Here is a 21,717-nt window from a genome sequence, read left to right as displayed (position 1 = left end):
TTCCTGTTACATATTGAGTCTAAAATATGTTCTTAATTGAATATTGTGAAGAAACCAAGGACCTTAAATGCCTCGCCATTCTTATTAATTCCACAGTTGCTTTAGCCCTTTAATGGGAAAGAGACACGTAGAGAGAGTAATTTTTAGACTTCTCAGATAATTTGTTTATTTAACATGGCATCTGCAGAGGTCAGCAATCACTGATATACAAATTTAGTTTGAGTAAAACATCAGCAAATACACACACACACACACACACACACACACATTTTATTTATCTCCTATGTTGTATTGTACACATATAAATATATTGTCATATATTGTCCAAATATGATATCTGGACAATACAATATAGGAGATAAAATATTAAGATAAACTGTAATAAAATCACTAATGAATGGAACCATAGAATTGCAATGAGATATAATAGTTCAATATTTAAGGAAGTTAAACATCTAAAGACTTCTGGCATGGCTGCAATGAGATCATCCCAGGTGCCCTGAAATTTTCCGATGAGACATCCTTGAACTATATGTGTTGTAGGTTGTTCCGGTGCACTGCAGTCACAGTGCAGGCTCTTGGCCATTCCCCATTTAAAGAGCTTTGCTTAGTTCTGGCATGATCTGGCAACTGCTGCATTCCTGAAAGTGGTTTTGTTGGTCTGTGTGATCTGTTTGTTTGTGGTTATTAAAAGTCACACATCTTAATTACCAACAATTGCCTTAATTGCCAGATAATTATCAGCCCAGAATTGATAGCAGCTTGGTAGAACCTTAGTTCTATCTCCTATCTATCTTCTATCTTGATCACTTTTGTCAGATTACTTGCTTTCTTCTTATCCTTTCTTAGGAATAAATATGAATATCTTAGATTTGTCAGAAACCCACATTAAATTCATGTTTAGACTGAAGAAAAATATTTATTAAAGAAATGTAATAGGAATGAGGAATTGAATAGTTGGGTAGATGTTTAAAATTCCAAAATAGGAACACCCCACCTTTGAAATAATAAAATAACTAGATTACAATGAATATAACTGGGATCCTTCAATGTGGTGCCTCTGGTTCTATGTTGACTCTTCCCTTGATGACCTAGCAGTCATTCATAAGGTGGCCAACTCTCCACAATTAGCAGCCATAAACCCCCAACATACTCACAGAATTCATAATAGAAATAGAAACTTAGACTTATATACGGCTTCATTTTACAGCCCTCTCTAAGCGGTTTACAAAGTCAGCATATTTCCCCCAACAATCTGGGTCCTCATTTTACCCACCTTGAAGGATGGAAGGCTGAGTCAACCTTGAGCCAGTGAGATTTGAACTGCTGAACTGCTGCTAGCAGTTAGCTGAAGTAGCCTGCAGTACTGAACTCTAACCACTGTACCACCTCGGTACTCATGCCCACTGTACCCACCTCGGTACTCATGCCCCATGTAGGGAACCATAATAAAATTATGGTTGCCCACATAAGGGGAGAGCATAAGGGGTCATTTTGAATTCTGGGAGTATGTTTGGGGTATATGACTGCTAATTGTAGAGAGCTAGACTGCAATTTTATTACTGTTAGCAGAAAGCAAACAATGCCATGTAAAATCTGGTTAGGTGATCCAAAGACTACATGTAGACATGAATTTTATACCTCTTATAATTAGAAAATAGGCTGAAAAATTATTGATTTAAATGGAAATTATTTGCCTGCCTCTGGTAGCATTACCACTTCACATAGTTTCCTGAAAAAAGGAACATGGCATTTCCAAGGAAACTATAGATGTCAGCTATCCTGATTAAAGATAGTTATAACATTAAATTAAGAATGGGTAATATAATACGTGACCATCCAGATCTGCTAATTTGAACTGCACATCGTCCTTCGCTATTGACCAGGTTGGCTAATGCTAGATGATGAGGTTTCTCACTTTTGCTTTAACGAAACAGATTAAGTGTTGCAGGTGTCACGGAAGCAGCCGTGTTAGTCATTTGTAGGTTTTATGTCATTTTAAAGTCTATTAACACATATGTTTCTATGAATCACTGTCTACTTGGCTGAAGAGGCTAGACAGCACAGTCTGTATCAACCCAGTGAGCTATCGCTGAATGAAAGCCTTTTTTCCTAGAACTACGATCACATTTATTTCTCTACATGTTGTCTAAAACATCAGTATGCTGATATTTTCTAAGTACTTTAGAAAGAATAAACTAGCATATTTGCAAGGAGAAGAGCTAGGCATTGTGTAGCTTTGTTACAAGGCTGTGTAGGATTTTCTTTTTCATCTCATTAATTCTTCATTGATAATATGGCTTTATCAGCAAACCAAGACTGAATGGTGAGAACAGTGTGCATGACATGGATAATTAATCTATTACCTCTCTCCAGGCCTGCCAGTTGATTTAATTATGCGGTAAAAACTCCCTCCCTCTCCCTCCCTCTTCCTCTCTCTCTCTCTCTCTCCCTCCCTCCCTCCCTCCCCCTCTCTCTCCCTCTCTCTCCCTCTCTCTCCCTCCTCTCCTCTGCCCTCTCCCTCCCTTTCTCTCCCCCTCTCTCTTTCTCTCTAAATCTGTGTTAAAACTTCTTGCTTTCCAATGTTGCCACATATCCCTAAAGTTACTATATATGTTGTAAAATTCTAAATCGTTCATTCCTTGGCTTCCCAATCATTTTATACATTTTGCCTGAATGTTTATTTTTCTTTTATTTCCTAGTACTTCTATGATGGAATGGACATAAGTAATTTAGCTGTAGATTTTGCTGTCGTTTGGAATGGAAACTTCATTATCGACAACCCAGAGGATATGAAAGGTAAATATTTCAAAATATATTGTTATATTTTCATTTATTTAAAAATAAAAACAAGTATAAACCAATCAAATTAGACATTATATTCTAATCAGTTATTACTTTTAATATGTCATGTCATACTGTTTACCAAAATGTTTTTTTTTAGCAAATGTCTAAATGATAATAGACAATGCCTAAATTATTGTCACATGGAATCTTTCTTCATAAATACAGGAATATAAAAAATCCATATATTTCCTATTCCTATCTGAAATAAAGATAAGGCACAAATCAGGGTCAATCTAGTTATCTCAAAGGGGAAATTTCCTGGGGGAAATGATGAAGAAATCTAAGTGAATAAAAATATGTGCTGTCTCAATCATCATTTTATATTATTCCTTCTTAAGATCTTTTGGAGAAAAACCAAGTTTGACCTTAGAATGAATCCAATGGCTTGCATTGGACACTGGATGAATTGCAAGCTCAACACTAGAAAGTGTTGAAGGTAGAAAATGGCCTGAAGGTAAACAGGCATTTTAATTGTCCTTGGAGGCGTGTGAGGATAATAAGCTTATAAGTCACTGAATGGTTAAAGCATTTATTTTGCAATGCAGAATTACACTAACCTTAAGAACATAATTCCCCCACTTAATAAGGATATAAATACAGTCCAGGAAGGGATGGGAATCCTTTTGGGGCTCTGATGTGGACAGCAGATAAGCACAGCAGATCACTTCTTCTCATCCTGACTAGAGCAGCCATATATAGCAGCACAAAGACCCCAAAAAAACCTCTACACTTTGCTGGTATCATTTTGTCTTCTACTCCAACTGATAAATATTAAGCTGATCACCCTAGAATTTTCTGGCTTCCTTAGTTCTCCATAATTTTCTCTTTCTGAGAAAGGAAATGCTGACTCGGGTATTCATCTTAGATGCAAAGAATTAACTGAGTTTTACTTGGTTTCCACATATTTTTGAGTCCTTATTTCACTCTTTTGTTGTCTAACAGCCCAAACTCTTTTCTAGCTAATTTTCTTTTTTATTTTCCATTATCACCTTACAGTTCCTGTTAGAATTTGTAATCTTTTTGTTGGACAGGCTTCTTTTCATTCCTTGAAGGAAGCCTTACAGCTTCCTTTTAAACTGTCAGAAAACCATGTTGGCCTCTTCCTGGTTTGGCTGACACTTTTTTACATTGTGGAAGTAGAACAAAACTGCATCTCTAGCTCCAATCTTATTTCTGCAGCCAAATATTGCTAGCTAGTGTGATTCTGGTCTTCAGTGTTCTCTGGAATGTTATATTCCTTGGATAAGAACAACAATATCTCTCCTAGTGCAGTTTTCCAGTCTTTTCTGGGTTTCTTTCAAAGCTTCCAAAGGGCAAGGACACTCTTGTTTTACGTTGTTGTTATTAAGATAAATAAATTTCCAATATACTGTATTATCAGGAATCCCAATTCCTGTTAGTTGTAGTTTACAATCTCTCTGGAATGACACGAAATGTTAATGCTACAACTTTAATGCAATCATGCAGGACTATGTGTTGCTTTTGTAAAATTTAGTGTCATAATTCTCTTGTTATTAGCAAACCCATCCTTCTGACATCTTCCTTCCTTTTAGCAAAAAAAGATGTTTGCTTAGGATTGTGGTGATAAGGATAGGCCAAAGTAAGAGACAAATCAGGAGACAAATCAATCTCGGGATATTTAGACTCTGCTTGTAGCTGTATAAGTTTTTCTACTGGCTTTCTAATTCCAAAACTGGTATTGCCGTGCATATTTATTTACACATTGTGATGTTTCCCATTTCAAAGCTCCTACAATGTCCATTGTTTTAATTAAAATGCTAAGTACTGTACACTGATGACTAGAAGTGAAAGATGAACCCTTACTGCAAGAGGTTCAGACATGACTGAGACACTTTGGTTGCAGAGAGAGCTGCCCTTGTTTACAGTCTTATTCAAACATTTGCACTCATAGATCTTTTCTAACAATATGGTAATGGAAGACACACTTTGTAAGATCCACTTGAATACTTTTATCATTAATTTAGGTCCATTTTAAGTCATGTTTTTTTTTTCTCCACATAATCACAATGCCCTCACAATTTTCAGCTAGTATTCCCAATCCATTTAGAGGGCTCCAGATGGGGAACCTGTATTAAGTAGACATCTGCTTTGCCTAATGTATTTACACATAGCATGGTATTGCAGCTCTGATGCTTATATAATATGGACATGAAAGGTAATTTGGACAAGACTAAGTCTGGCATATAGCCCATAATCTAAATAATGTCCCCTCTGTTGTTGTTCTTGATATACTGTATATTTCAGCAAAGATGTATCATGCATATGTAATGCAGATTATTAGATTTTTTTGACTTTCTAATTCAGGCTCAGGGATTGCAAGTGGCTCAAAGTAACTCAATCAGTTTCTAAGTATAAGCGAAAGCTAGCACCTGGGTTTCTTAGCTTTTAGTCCAGTACTTTAACCACTGCACAATACGGGCTTTTATACATGTGTGATGTGTGTGTGTGTGTGTGTGTGTGTGTGTATCCCAAACACTACACTAGCTCTCATATGTATGTGTATGTGTCTGTGTGTGTATTTTCAGTTCTAGATGTCCTTTTTCATGAGATATTTTACATTAGAAAGAATGCTTATTCTTTTTTTAAAAAATGGGAAACTCATATGCTGCCGCATAAAGTTCTAGGATTTAAGTAATACTACATGTCATTTTAGCAATTTTCTTAAAAGGTAAAAATGATGAACAATTGAAGACCGGTGATCTATGTGGTAATGTACCCACCTGTTCAGAAAGAAAGAAGGTCTCTGTGTTGGGTTGGTGGACAGCCTCAAAGAAGTAGAGATAACAGTCAAATTAATTCCTTATGTCCTACCTGAAACCAGTAGTTTTCAGTTGTACGTGTAATATATTCTCAAGGTAAGAAGTATGCCCATCAGGACTGGGTTTCTCTTGTCTGCATTTAGTATAGAAGGAAAAGCTGTATGATGGAAATTATTGCTCTAGTGGAACATCTAAAGAAATAGAATCAGAGTTACAACTAAACTTGGGACAGTCCAGCCCAACATCTGTTTTACTCCACAAAATGTATATCCATTGAAAACTGGCAACAAAGATATCCATTTAATTGCTTTTTTATTTTATCCCACCTGAGCCATACTTTGCTTTTGAAAGCTTTTGAACTTCATGAAAAGTTTATTATGAAATCTGATATATTGGAAGCCCTGCCAAACATCCTGGGATCATCGTTTTCAGTGAACTGAAGTAAAATAAACAAAAGAAGCCTTCAAAATTGTGGCCTAAATGAGGCATGGAAGAAATTATGTTTTTTTTTAAATGTGGAAAGGTTCAGGAAGAAGCAGAAGAATTTATAGCCCCATTAAAGAAGCATATAAAGACCTTATATGACCTTACTCATATTTCTTGAATTTTGTTGCATCCTAGATCAACCAATTTACTATTATTTGAAGGGAACAATTTAAGCAAAGAAAGGAAACATCTCCTTTACAATCATGCAATAGCTTATTGAAAATTGTCTTGATCTCCACTTCATGAGTGTTCAATCCCATTAACCTTACCACTTCAAGATGTAAGATAAATTGCTCAGACCTTTCTAAGAATCATGCATCCTTAAATATATCATGCACCCAAATCAAATGCTTTTTAAACATAATGTAAAAAGATATACTAGATTGTCCATTGTAATGGAAAGGCATTTTTAATCAGATCTGACTTGTCTTGGATTGCTAATTGCCAACCATTTATTTTGATGCCTACATATTTCAGTTTCATAGGATTTGGAAGTATGGACAATTTAAAGAAAATCATTGCACAAAATGATTTTGTGCAGATTAACATTGGAACTATTAAGAGTTTATGTGAAACAAGGGGAGAAAATGAACCCTTATATTGTCTTTGAGAATTTGCTAGGCAGCTAATCCCATTCTGCAATCCAGAAAGAATTGGATGGCTGTAGTTCATTCAGACTGGAGCTTCAGATTAGACTTTAAAATTGCAGAACTCTAAAGAAGTATCTAAATGTGTTGACTTTGGCATCTTGCCTCTAACTACAACTGAGCAAATTTATTGGATTTATGCTCGACCAGTAATAGTTTAACATTAAATTAGTCTGGGAGTATTGAAATACCTCAGGGAAACTAGCAATAAAAGACCAGTTCATGAGCAGCAAATGTCATCTGTCTTCTCTCTTGAATGATTATGGAAACAGTTATGTTTTAAAACAGGAAAGTGTCTTGTGACACTTTTGTAACCTACAGCCCATGCTGGATTTGGATTTGGATTTGGATTTATTCGACTTGTATGCCGCCTTATTCCCAAAGGGACTCAGGGCGGCTGAACAAAAAACCAAGGGGAGGGGAACAAATACAAAAAAGTAAGGCAAAAAATAAGACGACAATACAGACAATTTAAAAAACACAACAAGCACAACCAATTCAAGTAGGGGTGGAACTCAACAACCCCAGGCCTGCTGGGACAGCCAGGTCTTAATGGCTATACGGAAGGTCCGAAGGGTGGCGAGGGTCCAAATCTCCATGGGGAGATCATTCCAGAGGGCACGATGCTGGCCTAAAGAATAATCTGAATCCATATTTGTTTGTAAATTCTTTCTTTCCTTAATCAAATATCATGTGACTTAAAATTATCATGATAATTAAATCCAAATTCTTTAAAAAAAAGAAGACATAGACAGTGAGCAGATGGGTAAGCTCAACTTAACAAAATGTCACCTAAAAATATAAAATGTTAGGTAAATTTATTGAGCCTGCCAGTATCAATCAAAATTAAAACCTGTTGAATAAATAAATAACAGCTAAGTGGCTAAATCCAGTGACGTGCGGTGAACTTCATGGCCAGTGAGGCAAGCGTGAAAGCCCCGCCGAAGCCCTGGCGCTGCGTCGCCATAGAGCGGGACCCTCACCGGCCATTAAGCTCACCGCATGTCAGTCGGCAGTTCAAACTCTGCTCTGCAACCCAAACTTTCTCCTCCCAGCAACTTGGCCTGTTGGACACAGTGGTGGTGGGGGAGGAATGGGCTGGGTGAGCTGGCTGGCTGGGGAGGGGGGAGCCCTTTAAAGCCCTGCTGCTGCGCCTTCCCAGCAAGACTTCCTTTCGGCTCGCGGTTTCCCTTGCCTGCCTTAACCAAAGCTTGGCGCCCTGCCTCTGCTTTCGCGCTCTCCCTCTCTCAGCTGTGCAGCAGCTTCGGCAGCAGCTCTTGGCCTATGGCAGCAACTTCGCGCAGGCTGTGGAAGGAGAAGGAGGAGGAGGAGGAGGGAACCAAGAGAGGCGTTTAACGGGCGTGCGCCCCACAGCCAGGACCGTCATTGCACTTCAAGCCGCGTTTCTTCCTGCAAAGCCCTTCGGGCAACCTGAGAGCTCCGCCTGATGCCCGAAGGGCTTTGCAGGAAGAAACGTGGCTTGAGGCGCAATGACGGTCCTGGCTGTGGGGCGCACGCCCGTTAAACGCCTCTCTTGGTTCCCTCCTCCTCCTCCTTCTCCTTCCACAGCCTGCACGATGTTGCTGCCATAGACCGAGAGCTGCCGCCGAAGCTGCTGCACAGCTGAGGGAAGGAGAGCGAAAGCAGAGGTGGGGCGCCAAGCTTTGGTTAAGGCAGGCAAGGGAAACCGCGAGCCGAAAGGAAGTCTTGCTGGGAAGGCGCGGCAGCAGGGCTTTAAAGGGCTCCCCCCTCCCCAGCCAGCCAGCCCACCCAGCCCGTTCCTCCCCCGCCACCACTGTGTCCAACAGGCCAGGCGGCTCACGTTTATGGTGGACATAAACGCGAGACACCTGGCCTGTTGGGACACAGCGGTGAGAACGTCCCTGCCGCCTCTGCGCTCCGCCACCTCGCGCCCCCTGCCTCCTCTGACCCCACCACTGTAAAGAAAGAAAAAAACACACACACACACATGCCTCACAATAAAAAAATTACAAAATAAATTACAATAAATAAATAAATAAATTCCCCCTCCCTCCATCGGATCCACCTTTTCCAGCTGTGGAAACTCTCTCAACTCTCCTCTTGTCCACCCAACGTAAGCGTGCTCAACGTAAGCGTGCTCATAAGGCATGATTCGCTGCTCCCCGATCAGGAGGCGGGAGAATCAGTGCCTCTTTTGCATATGAAAGTTTTCGCTTATTAACTCCTCCTTAACTTTTAAAAGGTGAATAATTCCTTAGGCAAAAGAGGCCCCGAGTTCTCTGGCCTCCTCCCATAGTTAACACTGAGAGTAGATACCAAGCCACTGTGACTTTGAATCTGGTAGCAACTACCCTGGCTTTAATTATTTTTAAAAAATATTTAAAATTCTTTCTTTTCCCTTAGGAGACTGGTGAGGCCCCGCCTCCCCTGCCTCTAGTGACTGCACGTCCCTGGCTAAATTATCCTACCACTTCTATGTAGATCAGATAAATTAAATCACTATATCCCAAGCCCAGGGAAATAGGGCAGATATTGCCTAGAGTTTAAAAAAATATTAACAAATGACAGATCTCCTTTAAAAAGTTATGCAGCAGTCAGTCTGCAAGGAACAGAGGAAGGCTCATCTCCTGCCTCAAAAGCACTGAAGATGATTATTTCCATTGATGGCAGCTTCACACAGTAGCTTCAGGTCACACTCTGAACAGATGCATCTCATTTTGCAGGCCTCTCACCTTCAGCTCAAGCTCCTCTTCTCTATCTCCACAGTTCATTTATACAAATGTGCAGCCCAGAGGGAAAGCTGTGGACTGTGCTTGAAAGCGGACCAGAAATTTGAGTGCGGCTGGTGCACTGGAGAAGGAAAGTGCACTTTACGTCAACATTGTCCTTCACCTATCAGTGGATGGGGAAGGTGGCTCGACTGGTCAAGCAGGAATGTCAAATGCTCCAATCCACGCATCACTGAGGTAATTACGCATCTCTCTCCTGTTCAGTTCTGTTGTTTGCTTTCATTAACTTTTCTTTATTAAAATTCAAATCTCTGTGCATTCTCCAGTGGTCTTTAGATACACTAATAAGTATATATCAAGATAAGTTAACTGGATATTCCTGAATCAAGCCATTGTTCCATACTCTTCCTACCAAATGAAATTTAACATGAGATATATTTTGCAGTGCTGGTGCCTTCAGATGCAATAATCTTCCCCAAAAGGCTTGCTCTCCATCTTTTGTGTCTGGAGCAGTGGTGGGCTTCAACATTTTTTAGAACCTCTTCTGTAGGTGTGACCTGCTTTGTGGGAGTGTCTTGCCAGCCATGTGACTGGGTGGGCGTGGCTAACTTGTAAAATGTGGTGAAACTCACTTAACAACGCTCTTGCTTAGCAACCAAAATGTTGGCTCAGGAACTCTGGCATTGAAGTGTGCAAGTCTTAAAGCTGTCAAGTTACAAAACCTTTGCACCCCTAACCCTTTAGAAAAAAACCCCCAGTGGTGTTCAAACTTGACAGCTTTAAGACTTGTGGACTTCAACTCCCAGAATTCCTCCTCTCGCACTTTATCTTGATAAAATGCGAACGGGCGGGGGGAGGGAGCTGGAACCAGTTCTAAACGGCACTGTAGATTTGTGTAACCTCTTCTATAGAAGAGGTTAGAACTGGCAGGAACCCACCCCTGGTCTGGAGCAAAGACTATAATCACTCTGTGTTTAATTTAAAAGTTATAGCCTTTCTATGGATTTGTAACTGCTTTTTAAAGTTCAAAATTCATTGACTGTATTTATATTTGCCCATATTACTGTATATGAGAATTATATTGAGGTCTGAGATATAAATCCACAAAATAAATAATGCCAAAGACTGCAGTCCTTACTTTATAGTTGGTATTGGTCTTGCTTTCATTATACTGCTGCACAGACTTCGATGATAGGACAATATTTTCAAGTATCCTTAACTAGGAAGTCCCTTAAATGTACTGTGCTAATTTTGAAACCAGTTAAGATCTTGACCACTTGTTAAATCTTTGTTTTTTGAGCTAATTTCATTCCATAGTCCCTAATTCCATTGCTTTATTGTTATTTTTTTGGGATATCAGTCATGCCAAACATAGTATTTAATTGTGTGCAGCAAATTCAAGTCTCTTTAAGATCTAGACATTTTAAAGAATTGTTGTCAATTTCACTTGTATTTCAGTTACTTCCAGTGGAATCCAGTTGTGTTTATAAATTCATTGTGTCTTCTCAAGAGTGTTGTGTGTTAGGAAAAAGTATAAAAGAAGAAGTTACTAATACAATAAATTTCAAGGTTGGGTGGAAATTCTAGCCTCCCTGACCAGAATGGCTTTCCGTTCCAATTTAAGATCAGTTTTATGATGTTAAACACATTGCACAGAAGAAAGCTCAATTCACAACAATTAATTTTGAATTAAATTCTAAGCACAACTGACCAGAAATACATTCCATTGAACTCAATATAACTTATTTCTGAATAGACACAAATAACATTGCAGCATATAAGTTCCACATCCATATAATTAGGAACCTTCTTTCACTTTGCTCATCCAGATGTAACGCATTATACTTATTACACTAAGGAGGAGCAAATAAAGCAGCATGTGCTTTCCTATTAAATTAATTTGTAGCATCTTTGATGCACAACCAGTGTACACTTTTACTGGCCTTGATAAACCAATTTCAGTTGTCAAACTCACTGATCAGTATGGGGGTGTCCTTTCTGCCCTTCGGCAGGCATACTAATTAAAACAGGGAAGTAATTAGCCTGTAATTGATTTCTCTGGATTGCATGCTATTATAGGGGCAATAGTCAGGAAAACTTTGTTCAGTCAACAGCTATCATTGGTAGAAACTGCTAGCAGTAGCTTTAAATAGCACATTTAAAATAGCAGTCACTTTAAATAGCTTATTTAAGATGCCAGACTAAAAAGCTATGTAACCACTATGTCAAGGAGGTTAACTTTTCTTTGCTATTCTATTTTTTAAATCTGAACTGTCCCTTCATAAAGCAGTTATTTGATTTATGAAAGAAATATTATAACATGTTTATAGAATAGGATGAGGGTTAAGTATATTATTTCAACATGATCCAGTGATCCACATTGTGCCCCTTCTAATGATTTACATTAGGTCAAGATACCTGTAAGAGAGAGGAGGAGGGAGGGAGAGGGAGAGGGAAAGAGATTGTTTTAAAAAGAGATTAGACATCTTCATGGAAGATAGGCAAGGGTACATATTTGCAAAAGTTCAGACAATTCACCAGATGTTAAGAAACAGAGAAAATATTACAGGTGGCCCTTGATTTATGACCAGTTGCTGAACAACTCTTCAAAGTTCCAATGGACTAAAAAAAGTTATTTATGATCCATCCTCCATCCCTATGGTCACCTTATCATATGTCAGGCATTTGGCAATCAGCTCTTATTTGCAACCATTTCTAATCACCCATGGTCATGTGATTGCATCTTCCAATGTTTTTGTTATTTTCCATCAAAAAATGCCCATTGGATAATAGCAATAGTACTTAGTATTAGTACTTAGTACTTATATACTGCTAGTACTTAATACTTATATACTGATTTATATACTTATATACTTATTTATAGTGCTTTATAGCACTCTCTAAGCAGATTAGAGTCAGCATATTTCCCCCAACAATCTGGGTCCTCATTTTACCAACTTGGAAGACCTTGGGCTGGTTAGGATCGAACTTCTGGTAGTGGGCACAGTTAGCCTGCAATTCTGCATTCTAATGCCCACCATTAATCTGGATTTGGATTTATAACCACATGATATTCTTAATGACCACAGCAACTCACTTAAAGACTGTTGTAAAAATGGTTGTAAAATCAAATCCAGTCATGTGGTCAACCTCCAAACTGTATAATCAAAATTCCAGGTTCAATTGTGGTTGTAAGTCAAGCACTACCTGTAACTCTTTGCCATCGTCTAGTGGTTTCCTCAATGTTTGTATCTCAGATACAATATATCTTATGGAAGAGGATCATTGTCTTATAATTTTAGAGAGTTATCAGATGAATTTGATTTGCCTAGATTAATAAAAAATGATAAACTTGAAGGATTAGTTTTTCTTATATTTCTTGCATGCAAAAGAAAAAAGAGATGGTCAAATAGTTCTCTGAATAAAGACTTAATGCTTATATGTACTTGGTGTATAGGGTCTGTATAAATTTACAAATACTGTACATCAGTATATAAAATAATGTCTTCATTAAAGCAAATTAAATCTTATAGGGTCGAAGCAACCTTATGATATGGGAAAGATCTAGAAGAGCTTACATGGAACTTTTGCTACTTCTCAATTTATCCTACCTGATATGATTCTTGGAAAAAAATAAAAATTGAGTGGGAGGTCCCTTCATGTAATGGCAAGATTAAAATACAATACTTTCTCTATTCCAGAATCTTTAGATGTGTTGTAGTTCAAATGTACTGGGATTTATCCCAGTAACTGAGCTGGCTGTAAATTCTGGTAAATGGCTACTCTGCGATATCTGTTAAAAATAATTATGTGATCAAATGACTGTGTTTGTTTAATAGCACTTCATATCACAGCCAACTCCACCTTGGTCCAAAACCAGTAATCCTTTTCCATGTCAAGCATGGATCCAACCATAAATTTCAGCCACTGAAAATAGTAACCGATTTATAATAGCCTATTTTTTCCATAATGATTTCCAAATTACCATGCACAGGTGAGCTTTAAGGTATATTCACTAATTCTGGCAATGATGTTCACTGTGCTTTCAGTACCTTATTAACTACAGAATGGGTTCTATTTCAATAAATCACATACACTGTGGTGGCTTGCTACCTAGCACTGAATATTTCATTCTCATTTATAGCCACTAGAAACCTAGTAATACATCTTTCTTTCAGCTTGATTCTCTGTGACAGATGGATCCACCCACTCTGCCAGTCTAATGGTCTCAATAGAGTTTACTTTCATCCCAAGGGAGTTGCTTCCATTTTTTCAACTTTTAATCAAAACCCAGAGCCTTCCATAAATAAATAAAATTGCCTTTGCGGCATTTTAAGTTTGTTCTTCTCACAGAAGTCTAAGTGTTAATATGTATAGAATTGAAAGTGGGAGTTGCAAATCACCAGAAGCAAAATGGCTCATGAATACTCTTCTCTGTCTAAAAAACCTATTTAAAATACGTATATATCTATCTACTACAAAAGCGCTCTTTTTAAATAACTTTCAAATGAATTCATTATGAACAATGCATCACAGAACAACAAAATTTGAATCAAGATACTTCAAATAGGCTAATTTACAGAATGAAATTTTGGAAGGTTGTGGCTTCTCCAGACTACTGCAGTCATGTGAGCCTCCTTTTCAATGTTCCATGATAGTTTCCCAGTCACTCTTGTATTCCCTCATTCCTTTCCCCAACAAGCAGCAGGATGGGAAAGGAAAGGAAGGGGAGGGGAGGGAGAAGGAAGAGAGGAATAGGAAAGGAGGAAAGGATGGGAGAGAGGGAAGATGAAGGAACCCTTCCCTTGCCCACTTTCCCCACCGTTGCTTGCCCCACAGTTGCCCTTTCAACCCATGTCATTCCTCATATGCCTTCCTTGACCCATATGTATGTGTGTACCCTGTGCCCCCTCCCTAACCAACTTCACTCCCCACATGCTTTTTCCAATCCACGGAGCACTTCTTATGTACCTCCACCCACTTCCTGGCTTGCCCCATGTGCCTTTCCCAACTTCCACGACATCTCTTATGCATCCTCAGATAACCTCCCTGACTGTGTGTGCCTTTTCCAAACCTGTATGCATCTATTGTGCACCCCCATGGCCCTTCCTAACCTACATACCCATCATATTTATTGAAAGTCAGAACGCAGGTAAGTGGCTGCTGCTAGGATCTCTCTTGTGTGCCCTTTCTTACTCATTTTCTCACACACCTATTGCCTCCCTTTCCCACCTGACAGCAGCTATTTATCTGCATGCTGGCTTTCTTCCTGAAAATGTCCCAGAAGTAAATAGGGAAATTGGAAGGAGGGAGGGAGGGAGGGAGGGAGGGAGGGAGGGAAAGAAGGAAGGAAGGAAGGAAGGAAGGAAGGAAGGAAGGAAGGAAGGAAGGAAGGAAGGAAGGAAGGAAGGAAGGAAGATTTCTGATGCTGCTGACTTACCACTAGAGAAAAATTAATGTGGAAACTGGCAGACAGTCAAATGTTACTGGGACACCCACTGCTTGTGCTGTTTATGTAAGGAAATATGTCTTAAATGATAATTCAAAGGGACATGTTTTGTCTGAAGGTTGTCCTCAGGTTAGTACCACAATTGGGACCAGAATTTTGATTGCTAAATGAGGTGATTCTTAAGTGAGTTGCACCCTATTTTATTACCTTTTTTGCCATAGTTGCTAAGTGAATCATCAGGGTGGTTAAGTGACTTGCATAATCATTAAGTGAATTTTGCTTCCTCCATTGAGTTTACTTTTTGGAAACCAGCTGGGAAGATCATCAGTGGTGATCATGTGACATTGGGACATTGCAAATATCCTAATTACATACTAGTTGTCAAGCACTTAGATTTTGATCATATGACCCCAGGGACACTGCAATGGCTGTTATGTTCAGTTATAAGACATTTTTAGTGTCATTGTAACTTTACATTGTTGCCAAACTAATGGTTGTAAGAAGTCAAGGATTACCTTTAGTCATTTTTAAAATTCAGAACATTTGGTTCCTTTTGTAGAACTAAATTGAAGGGAGAAATAGTTCATTGTCTAACAAAGAAATATATCATAACAAATGCTCTAACATTGGTTGTTCAGCTTTATTCTCTGGATGGTAATATCTCAGAATCCACAGCCTTGCCTTAGGATGAGACGAAATGCCACAAAACAAATATCAAGCTTTTGAGTTCTCAAGATCTTTTCATGATGCTGTCTGTAAAATTTCATAGATGTTAGAGACAGACCAAGCTTGATGTTACAATTGTAAACTAATAGGAGTGAGCAAACTAAAATATAATTGCATTCATACCTATTTAGAAATTAGTTGCATTAAGTACAATGATAGTATTTTAAGGTAAGGAAAGGTTACAATTCTACATATACTTATTTGTAATACATTCCATATGTGTTTACTTATAACAATTCTTGATAGAAATAATAGAACTTATTTCTTAGTATATATGTTTAGAATAGTACTATTAATTGGTTTAGATTATCCTTCAAGCTTTAAAGGATTAAGAAATGTATCATTATTTGTTTATTTTTTAACATATACCTAGCGACCTATCACAGATAGACATGTATTGATCATATTATTCCTTTTCAATATAAGTAACATTATGCAAAGTTGCAAAAAAAGAGTAATACAGTAAAAGGAAAACAAATTAAGGGCAATAAAGGAAAATGACAAAATCTAGTTTCTACCATCATTATTGTTGTAATTTTATATACTGTATACTATATATACTCTCTATCCTTGAAATCTATTCTTACACCCCTCTCCTGAAAATGCATTGGTTGCGCTAAATGAGCTCTAAAGTATCCTCAGGTCTGATTCTGTTCTTCTTTTACCTAATACACTTCTTAAATGATTACTGAATTCAACTTAACCTTTTGTTTTTCATGAAAACTCAATTTTCACTTCTGTACAACCAAGTTAACAGAAGGTTACTATCTATACAAATAGTTATTTTTGGTTCTTTCAATAAGCATCCATTTTTCACAACATATTGCATTCTTCCCACTACCTTTTTACTAGTATTTCTCCTATTTTCCCCATTCATTTTTCTATCTTTAAAAGACTTTCTAGCAAAGAACATAAATTCATTTACTTGATGTAATTTTTCATCATTTATGAAAAACTTGTAATCACGGACTCAATTTTTCCTGTCAAGTACAACTATATTTGTCTTTGATACATTACTTTTTAGATCTATTCCTTAGTGCATCATTCAATCTATCTAACATTAGAAGTAAATCATTTGATTTCTCAGATTGCAATAAAGCATTGCCTGCATAAAAAAGTAGGCATATACCAACACATCTCTATATACTCACAAATATTCCATGTATAATTTCCCATAAATAAATGCCCAAAGGGATATTATATGTCTTTGTCTTATTCATGACCAATACTGAATCATTGCTAAATGTTTCATGTATGCTTACCTGAGTTTACTGCAATCATCGACTGTTCTTATCACATTCTGCAGACGACTAACAATTCCATGTATAGGAAAAACATACTATAACTCAAAACTATTCACTTTTTCATCTTTTATCTAGATAATAAGCAATTCATTTTCTTTCTCACATTCATAAATACTTAACAACAAAAATCTGGTCTGCATACCTCCTGCTTGACATGAAGCCATTCACGCTGGACTTCTCAAATTTTGTTCATAGTCATTGTAATATTTCAAATATAATTTTTTCCAGGCACACTTAACAAATTAGTCCTGCCACCCATGTAATTTTGTTCATTCCCCTCTTGTTATTGCTCTGTTGGTAGAAATTTATTTTATTTCTCTATTTTCTAGTTATGAGGCACAGATGCGGCTTCACATATACCTTCAGCAAGTTGCATAGCTACTCCATAAGCAAATATTTCTCACATTGTGTCAACTACAAAGGCAGACTTACCATTTTTCAGTACTCTTATAGCATTTATTACTTTCTCTTCATCAGTTTGTTTCCTTGAATTCTAACATTTATAGCGCTTATTTCAGTTGCATTGTTTCACATATCACCATATAGTTCCCATATAATTTTCTAAAATTCTCATTCCAGCAGTATCTCACTTCAGTTTCATCTAAAATTATTTCAGTACTTTATTTTTCATTTTATTTTATTGTACAATCCTTGTTTAGCCTTCTTCACACCTTTCAAAAGATATTTTTATTTCTAGCTTGGGGAGCAGCATAGCAGATTGGGTAAAACTCTACTTATTATGGAGCTGACAAAATTGGTGGAGCTGATGAAAAGTTCAGGTTTTCAAAACTCCTTTTGAATGGAGAAGACAAGGATCTTCCATGTTTGGCTCCACACAGATTATACATGGGAATAGATCACAAAATAGTATTATTCAATGGGTTTCAGAGGTCTGGGAGCTGGGGGAGCATTCATGTTTCCTAAGCCATGCTCAACACATTTCAAGGAGACACTGAGTTCACCTACCTCCTCTCTTGGTTACTTTAGAAGTTGTTTATTAATTTCTATCTGAAAGACAAGCTATAGTATACCAGGAGCTTTTCCTTCCAATCTGGATAAAAGATGTTCTGAGTAAATTTAAGAATTAACATGAATAGCTTTAATTTTTTGAAAACAGTAAGATAGGAACTACAATGTTGATTTTGGAAAGTTAAGGAGCTAGATGGATTTCAAAGAATATTTCCTATGGGGTGCTTAAAATTTATGAAAGAGTATACAGGGGCTTTGAAACTAATTGTAAGAAATCTTCCCATAGGAAAGTTCTGTTGATTAAAAAATAGACAGATGATAAGAATGAACTTGAAAGAGAGAACAAAATATTACTCTTAAAGCAAAACACACTCATTAATACAGTGGAGCAACACTATTTGACACTAATCTAGGTTATTTGGGGACAATTTGCTCAGAAGTTACTTACAAGGTTGGATGATACTCTAGCAGAGGACATAGAAGAACATAATATTTTATTGGATAAAACAGACTGAGGATGATTTGAATGTGGATTTGGAGTTTTAAAAATGCTGGATTATAAAAATGATATGAAAGAAGATGTAGATCTGAAAATGGATTTTAAAATGCCAGGATATAAGAGTGGTAGAAAATAGTTGATTTCTTACTAATCAAAGGGTGTACATAAGCAATAAATCAGTGACTGACTTGGAATTTACAAAAGTTATATGTGTAACCAAGGAAACCTTTTCTGGGAGAAGACAAGGAGAAATTATTCAAGTTATTCCTGAAAGAAAAAAAGAGAAAATGATAAGACATTAGTTTATGGGATTTAATGGGACTAAAATTTAGGTTTTTTTTAAAAAAAATGAAAAGAAGATTCATAGTAAAACTGTTGGAAAAGTGTTAAAATACATATACTTCTAGTGGCTACTAATAGGATTTCATTTTTCCATCAGGATTGTATGACAAGCCTTTAAAGATTTGTTTATAAATGGGCACAAATTCCTTTCTTTTATTTCTTAGAGAAAAAGGTGTGTTTAGATTATAAAAATGATTTTTTGATTAAGTTTAAAATATATATGTTGATGTTTCTGGTACCTCTTAGTAGACTTTTGCTTTGTAGGAATAAATGATGGGTTTTTCTGTAATTTCTGTAATAACTTATTATTAATAAGTAATGAGATATGGGAAGAACCCGACCCTATGGAACGAGCTCCCCATGGAGATCCGCACCCTCACCACGACCCAGACCTTCCGCGCAGCCCTCAAGATCTGGCTCTCCCAGCAGGCCTGGGGATAGGCTTCCAATTACCCGCCCGAGTGTTTGATTGCTGAATGAAAGCTGTGTTTTATTATTTTTCTTTTGTTCACAAAGTGTTTGTTTTGACCTTGCACTTCCCCTCCCCTGTGGTTGTAAGCCGCCCTGAGTCCCCTCAGGGAAAAGGGCGGCATATAAATCCCAATAAACCTAAACCTAAACCTAAAGAAGATATTTTTTTAAAAGGAATAGAGAATATCTTAACTTAGTCAATTTATTTATACATGTCTCCAGGGAGGGAGAGTCATATTTTATATATTTTTATTTCTTTTTTGTGCTTTTTATTTCTTTCTGCTTTTGTTTGTTTCTTTAGTTTTTATATTTTTCTTCATTTGTATAACATTTTTATATTTGTAAACTTTAATAAAATTATTGGGGGGAAAAACCCAATTATATATATATATATATAATTTCCATCTAAATTGCTCTTCATTTTTTCATCTTTCTAGCTTAACTACTCTTTCTTCTTTTCGATTAATTCCTGGCAGCTATATTTTTATTTATATTGTATAATATTTTTGTCTTTCCCTAATGTTTTGCATTCTTTTTCACCTGCTTGAAGTCTTCCAAATCTTTCCCCAATCTACTGATTTCTGAAGTATAAATTCTACCTCAGTCTAATTTCAGTTTAAACAGCAGCAATCATGGTCACAGCTATGTATGATTAGCAATTAACCAAGGTTTTGCGTAACTGGTTAAGTTGTATTCAGCTGAGTAAAAATCTAGCAAGCTCTAATGACTACCAGTGTTACTACACATTTTGTAGTTAATCATAGCTAAACTCGGGAAAGATAAAGAATTGTGCTTGAAAAGAATAGTATTCATGAAGAAAACCATGTCTGATGATTTAATAAAACACTACATCTCTGTAGCAACTTTTAAATATCAAGTTGTAAATGAATATTTAGAGAAAGGGGGTGATATTTGCCAGAAATAAATTGTTTCATGAAAAGTTTAAGTAGTTCAGTGAAGAGATAAGCTTTTAAAATTGTAATAAGTCAAGAGGGAACAGAGATTAGAGGGATCTTTACTTGTTGACATAAAAAGAAAATCAATAATAGCATGCATGTTAACACAAAATCTTTCCCATTCATACAGCATGTCATTGGGATCCATCCTATGTTCCCCTTGATAGCATAAATCTTCCCTTGTTGCCTACAGCCTCAGTGATTAAATAAATAAAAAATCAACTTCCTTATGAACAAGCAGCACTCTGATCTCCAATTCGTTTATCTTCAGGGCTCATTAATATAACATTACTGCAACAAACAGCTAAAGGGAATGGGGGGGAGCAGTGTCAGGCTGAATAATAGAGTTGCTTTGAGGAGATAACAATTAGGTTTGGAATGTGCTATCAACTAAGACAGACACAAAAACGATTTTGCCAGGTTGATAAATGTGGATGTGCTGAGGACTTGCTGGGCTCATCCACTTGGATATAGCCAACTACAATTGGAACTGTAGAACAAAATTGATATGTTTTGGCCTAGCTTTTGCCAGAGCTCTTGGCCAACAGAATATGGTGCTTAATGTTTTTATTAAGGAAAAGATGCCATATTGGATAACTATATCATTACAGAAGTGTAATCGAGTATGCTTTGATGGCATGGCGGTCAGTGCTATCCACTTTTATATGGCATTACAGCCCATAGGACAAAGTCATTAAGAAGTATAATGGGAAATAACAGTTTTAGGATTATTACTTTTCAAATATACTATTCAAAATGTGTTCTGTAGATTACATTTTAATCTAATTTAGATTATTTGTAGAGCATGATTGTGCTGATTGCATGACATCAAGTCATTGTCAACTCTTACTAACCCCACAGATAGATTTTCTCCATAATGATTTGTTCCTAATCTGACCCTTCAGGTTTTCCAATGGTGCAGTTATCAGTACTGTAGTAGAATCCATCTTGCTGCTGATCATCATTTTATCTATCCTTTCACCTTTTCCAGCATGAGACCTTCTCCAAAGAGCTAGGTCTTGGAGTAATGTGTCTAAAGTAAGATAATTTGTGCTTGATCATTATGGCCTCTAGTGAGAACTTCGAGTTGATTTGTTCAATGTTCCAATGGTTTATTTTCTTGGCTACTCACAGTATATCCAGGAGTCATTCCCATCACCAAAGTTCAGAGGTGTCAATACTCTTCTTATCTTGCTTCTTCAAAGTTTTAATTGTTGGTTCCTTTACTATTAATCCTAAAAGCAGAAACAAAGGACATTAATTTGGTCTCCTTGAAATTTTAATCCCTTTTCTCCCATTTTGCTCTTTGATTCTTATTACTAGATTTTGCATATCCTTTGCATTTTTGCCTATCAGGGTACTGTTGCCAACATAGTGCAAGTTATTGATGCTTCTTTCTCTAGTTTTAAAACCAATGCTTAGCTTCTTCCAATTGAGCTTTCCTTAATATATATTTGGCATATATAGTATATTGAATAAATAAGGAGCAAATATGCAGTGTTCCCACACTCTTTTGCTTTCTTGGAACCT

The 21,717-nt window shown here is 37.0% G+C and overlaps 1 protein-coding gene across 2 annotated transcripts in view; it reads left to right on the top strand.

Annotated features, from left to right (window-relative positions):
* Nucleotides 1-21,717, top strand: part of PLXNA2 (plexin A2) — a 436,755-nt gene that overhangs the window by 298,178 nt on the left and 116,860 nt on the right. For both annotated transcript variants that reach the window (XM_087720123.1, XM_087720124.1), the window contains exons 11-12: nt 2,703-2,799; nt 9,509-9,708. In XM_087720123.1, the coding sequence (XP_087576249.1) occupies nt 2,703-2,799; nt 9,509-9,708 (297 nt within the window). The remainder of the gene's footprint in view (nt 1-2,702; nt 2,800-9,508; nt 9,709-21,717) is intronic.

This window comes from Thamnophis sirtalis, unplaced genomic scaffold, assembly GCF_051295495.1.
Source record: "Thamnophis sirtalis isolate CommonGarterSnake01/CBP01778 unplaced genomic scaffold, rThaSir2_p1.2 scaffold_7, whole genome shotgun sequence".
NCBI lineage: Eukaryota > Metazoa > Chordata > Lepidosauria > Squamata > Natricidae > Thamnophis > Thamnophis sirtalis.
Note: the sequence above shows the minus strand (reverse complement) of the source record. Positions and strands in the feature narration are given on the sequence as shown.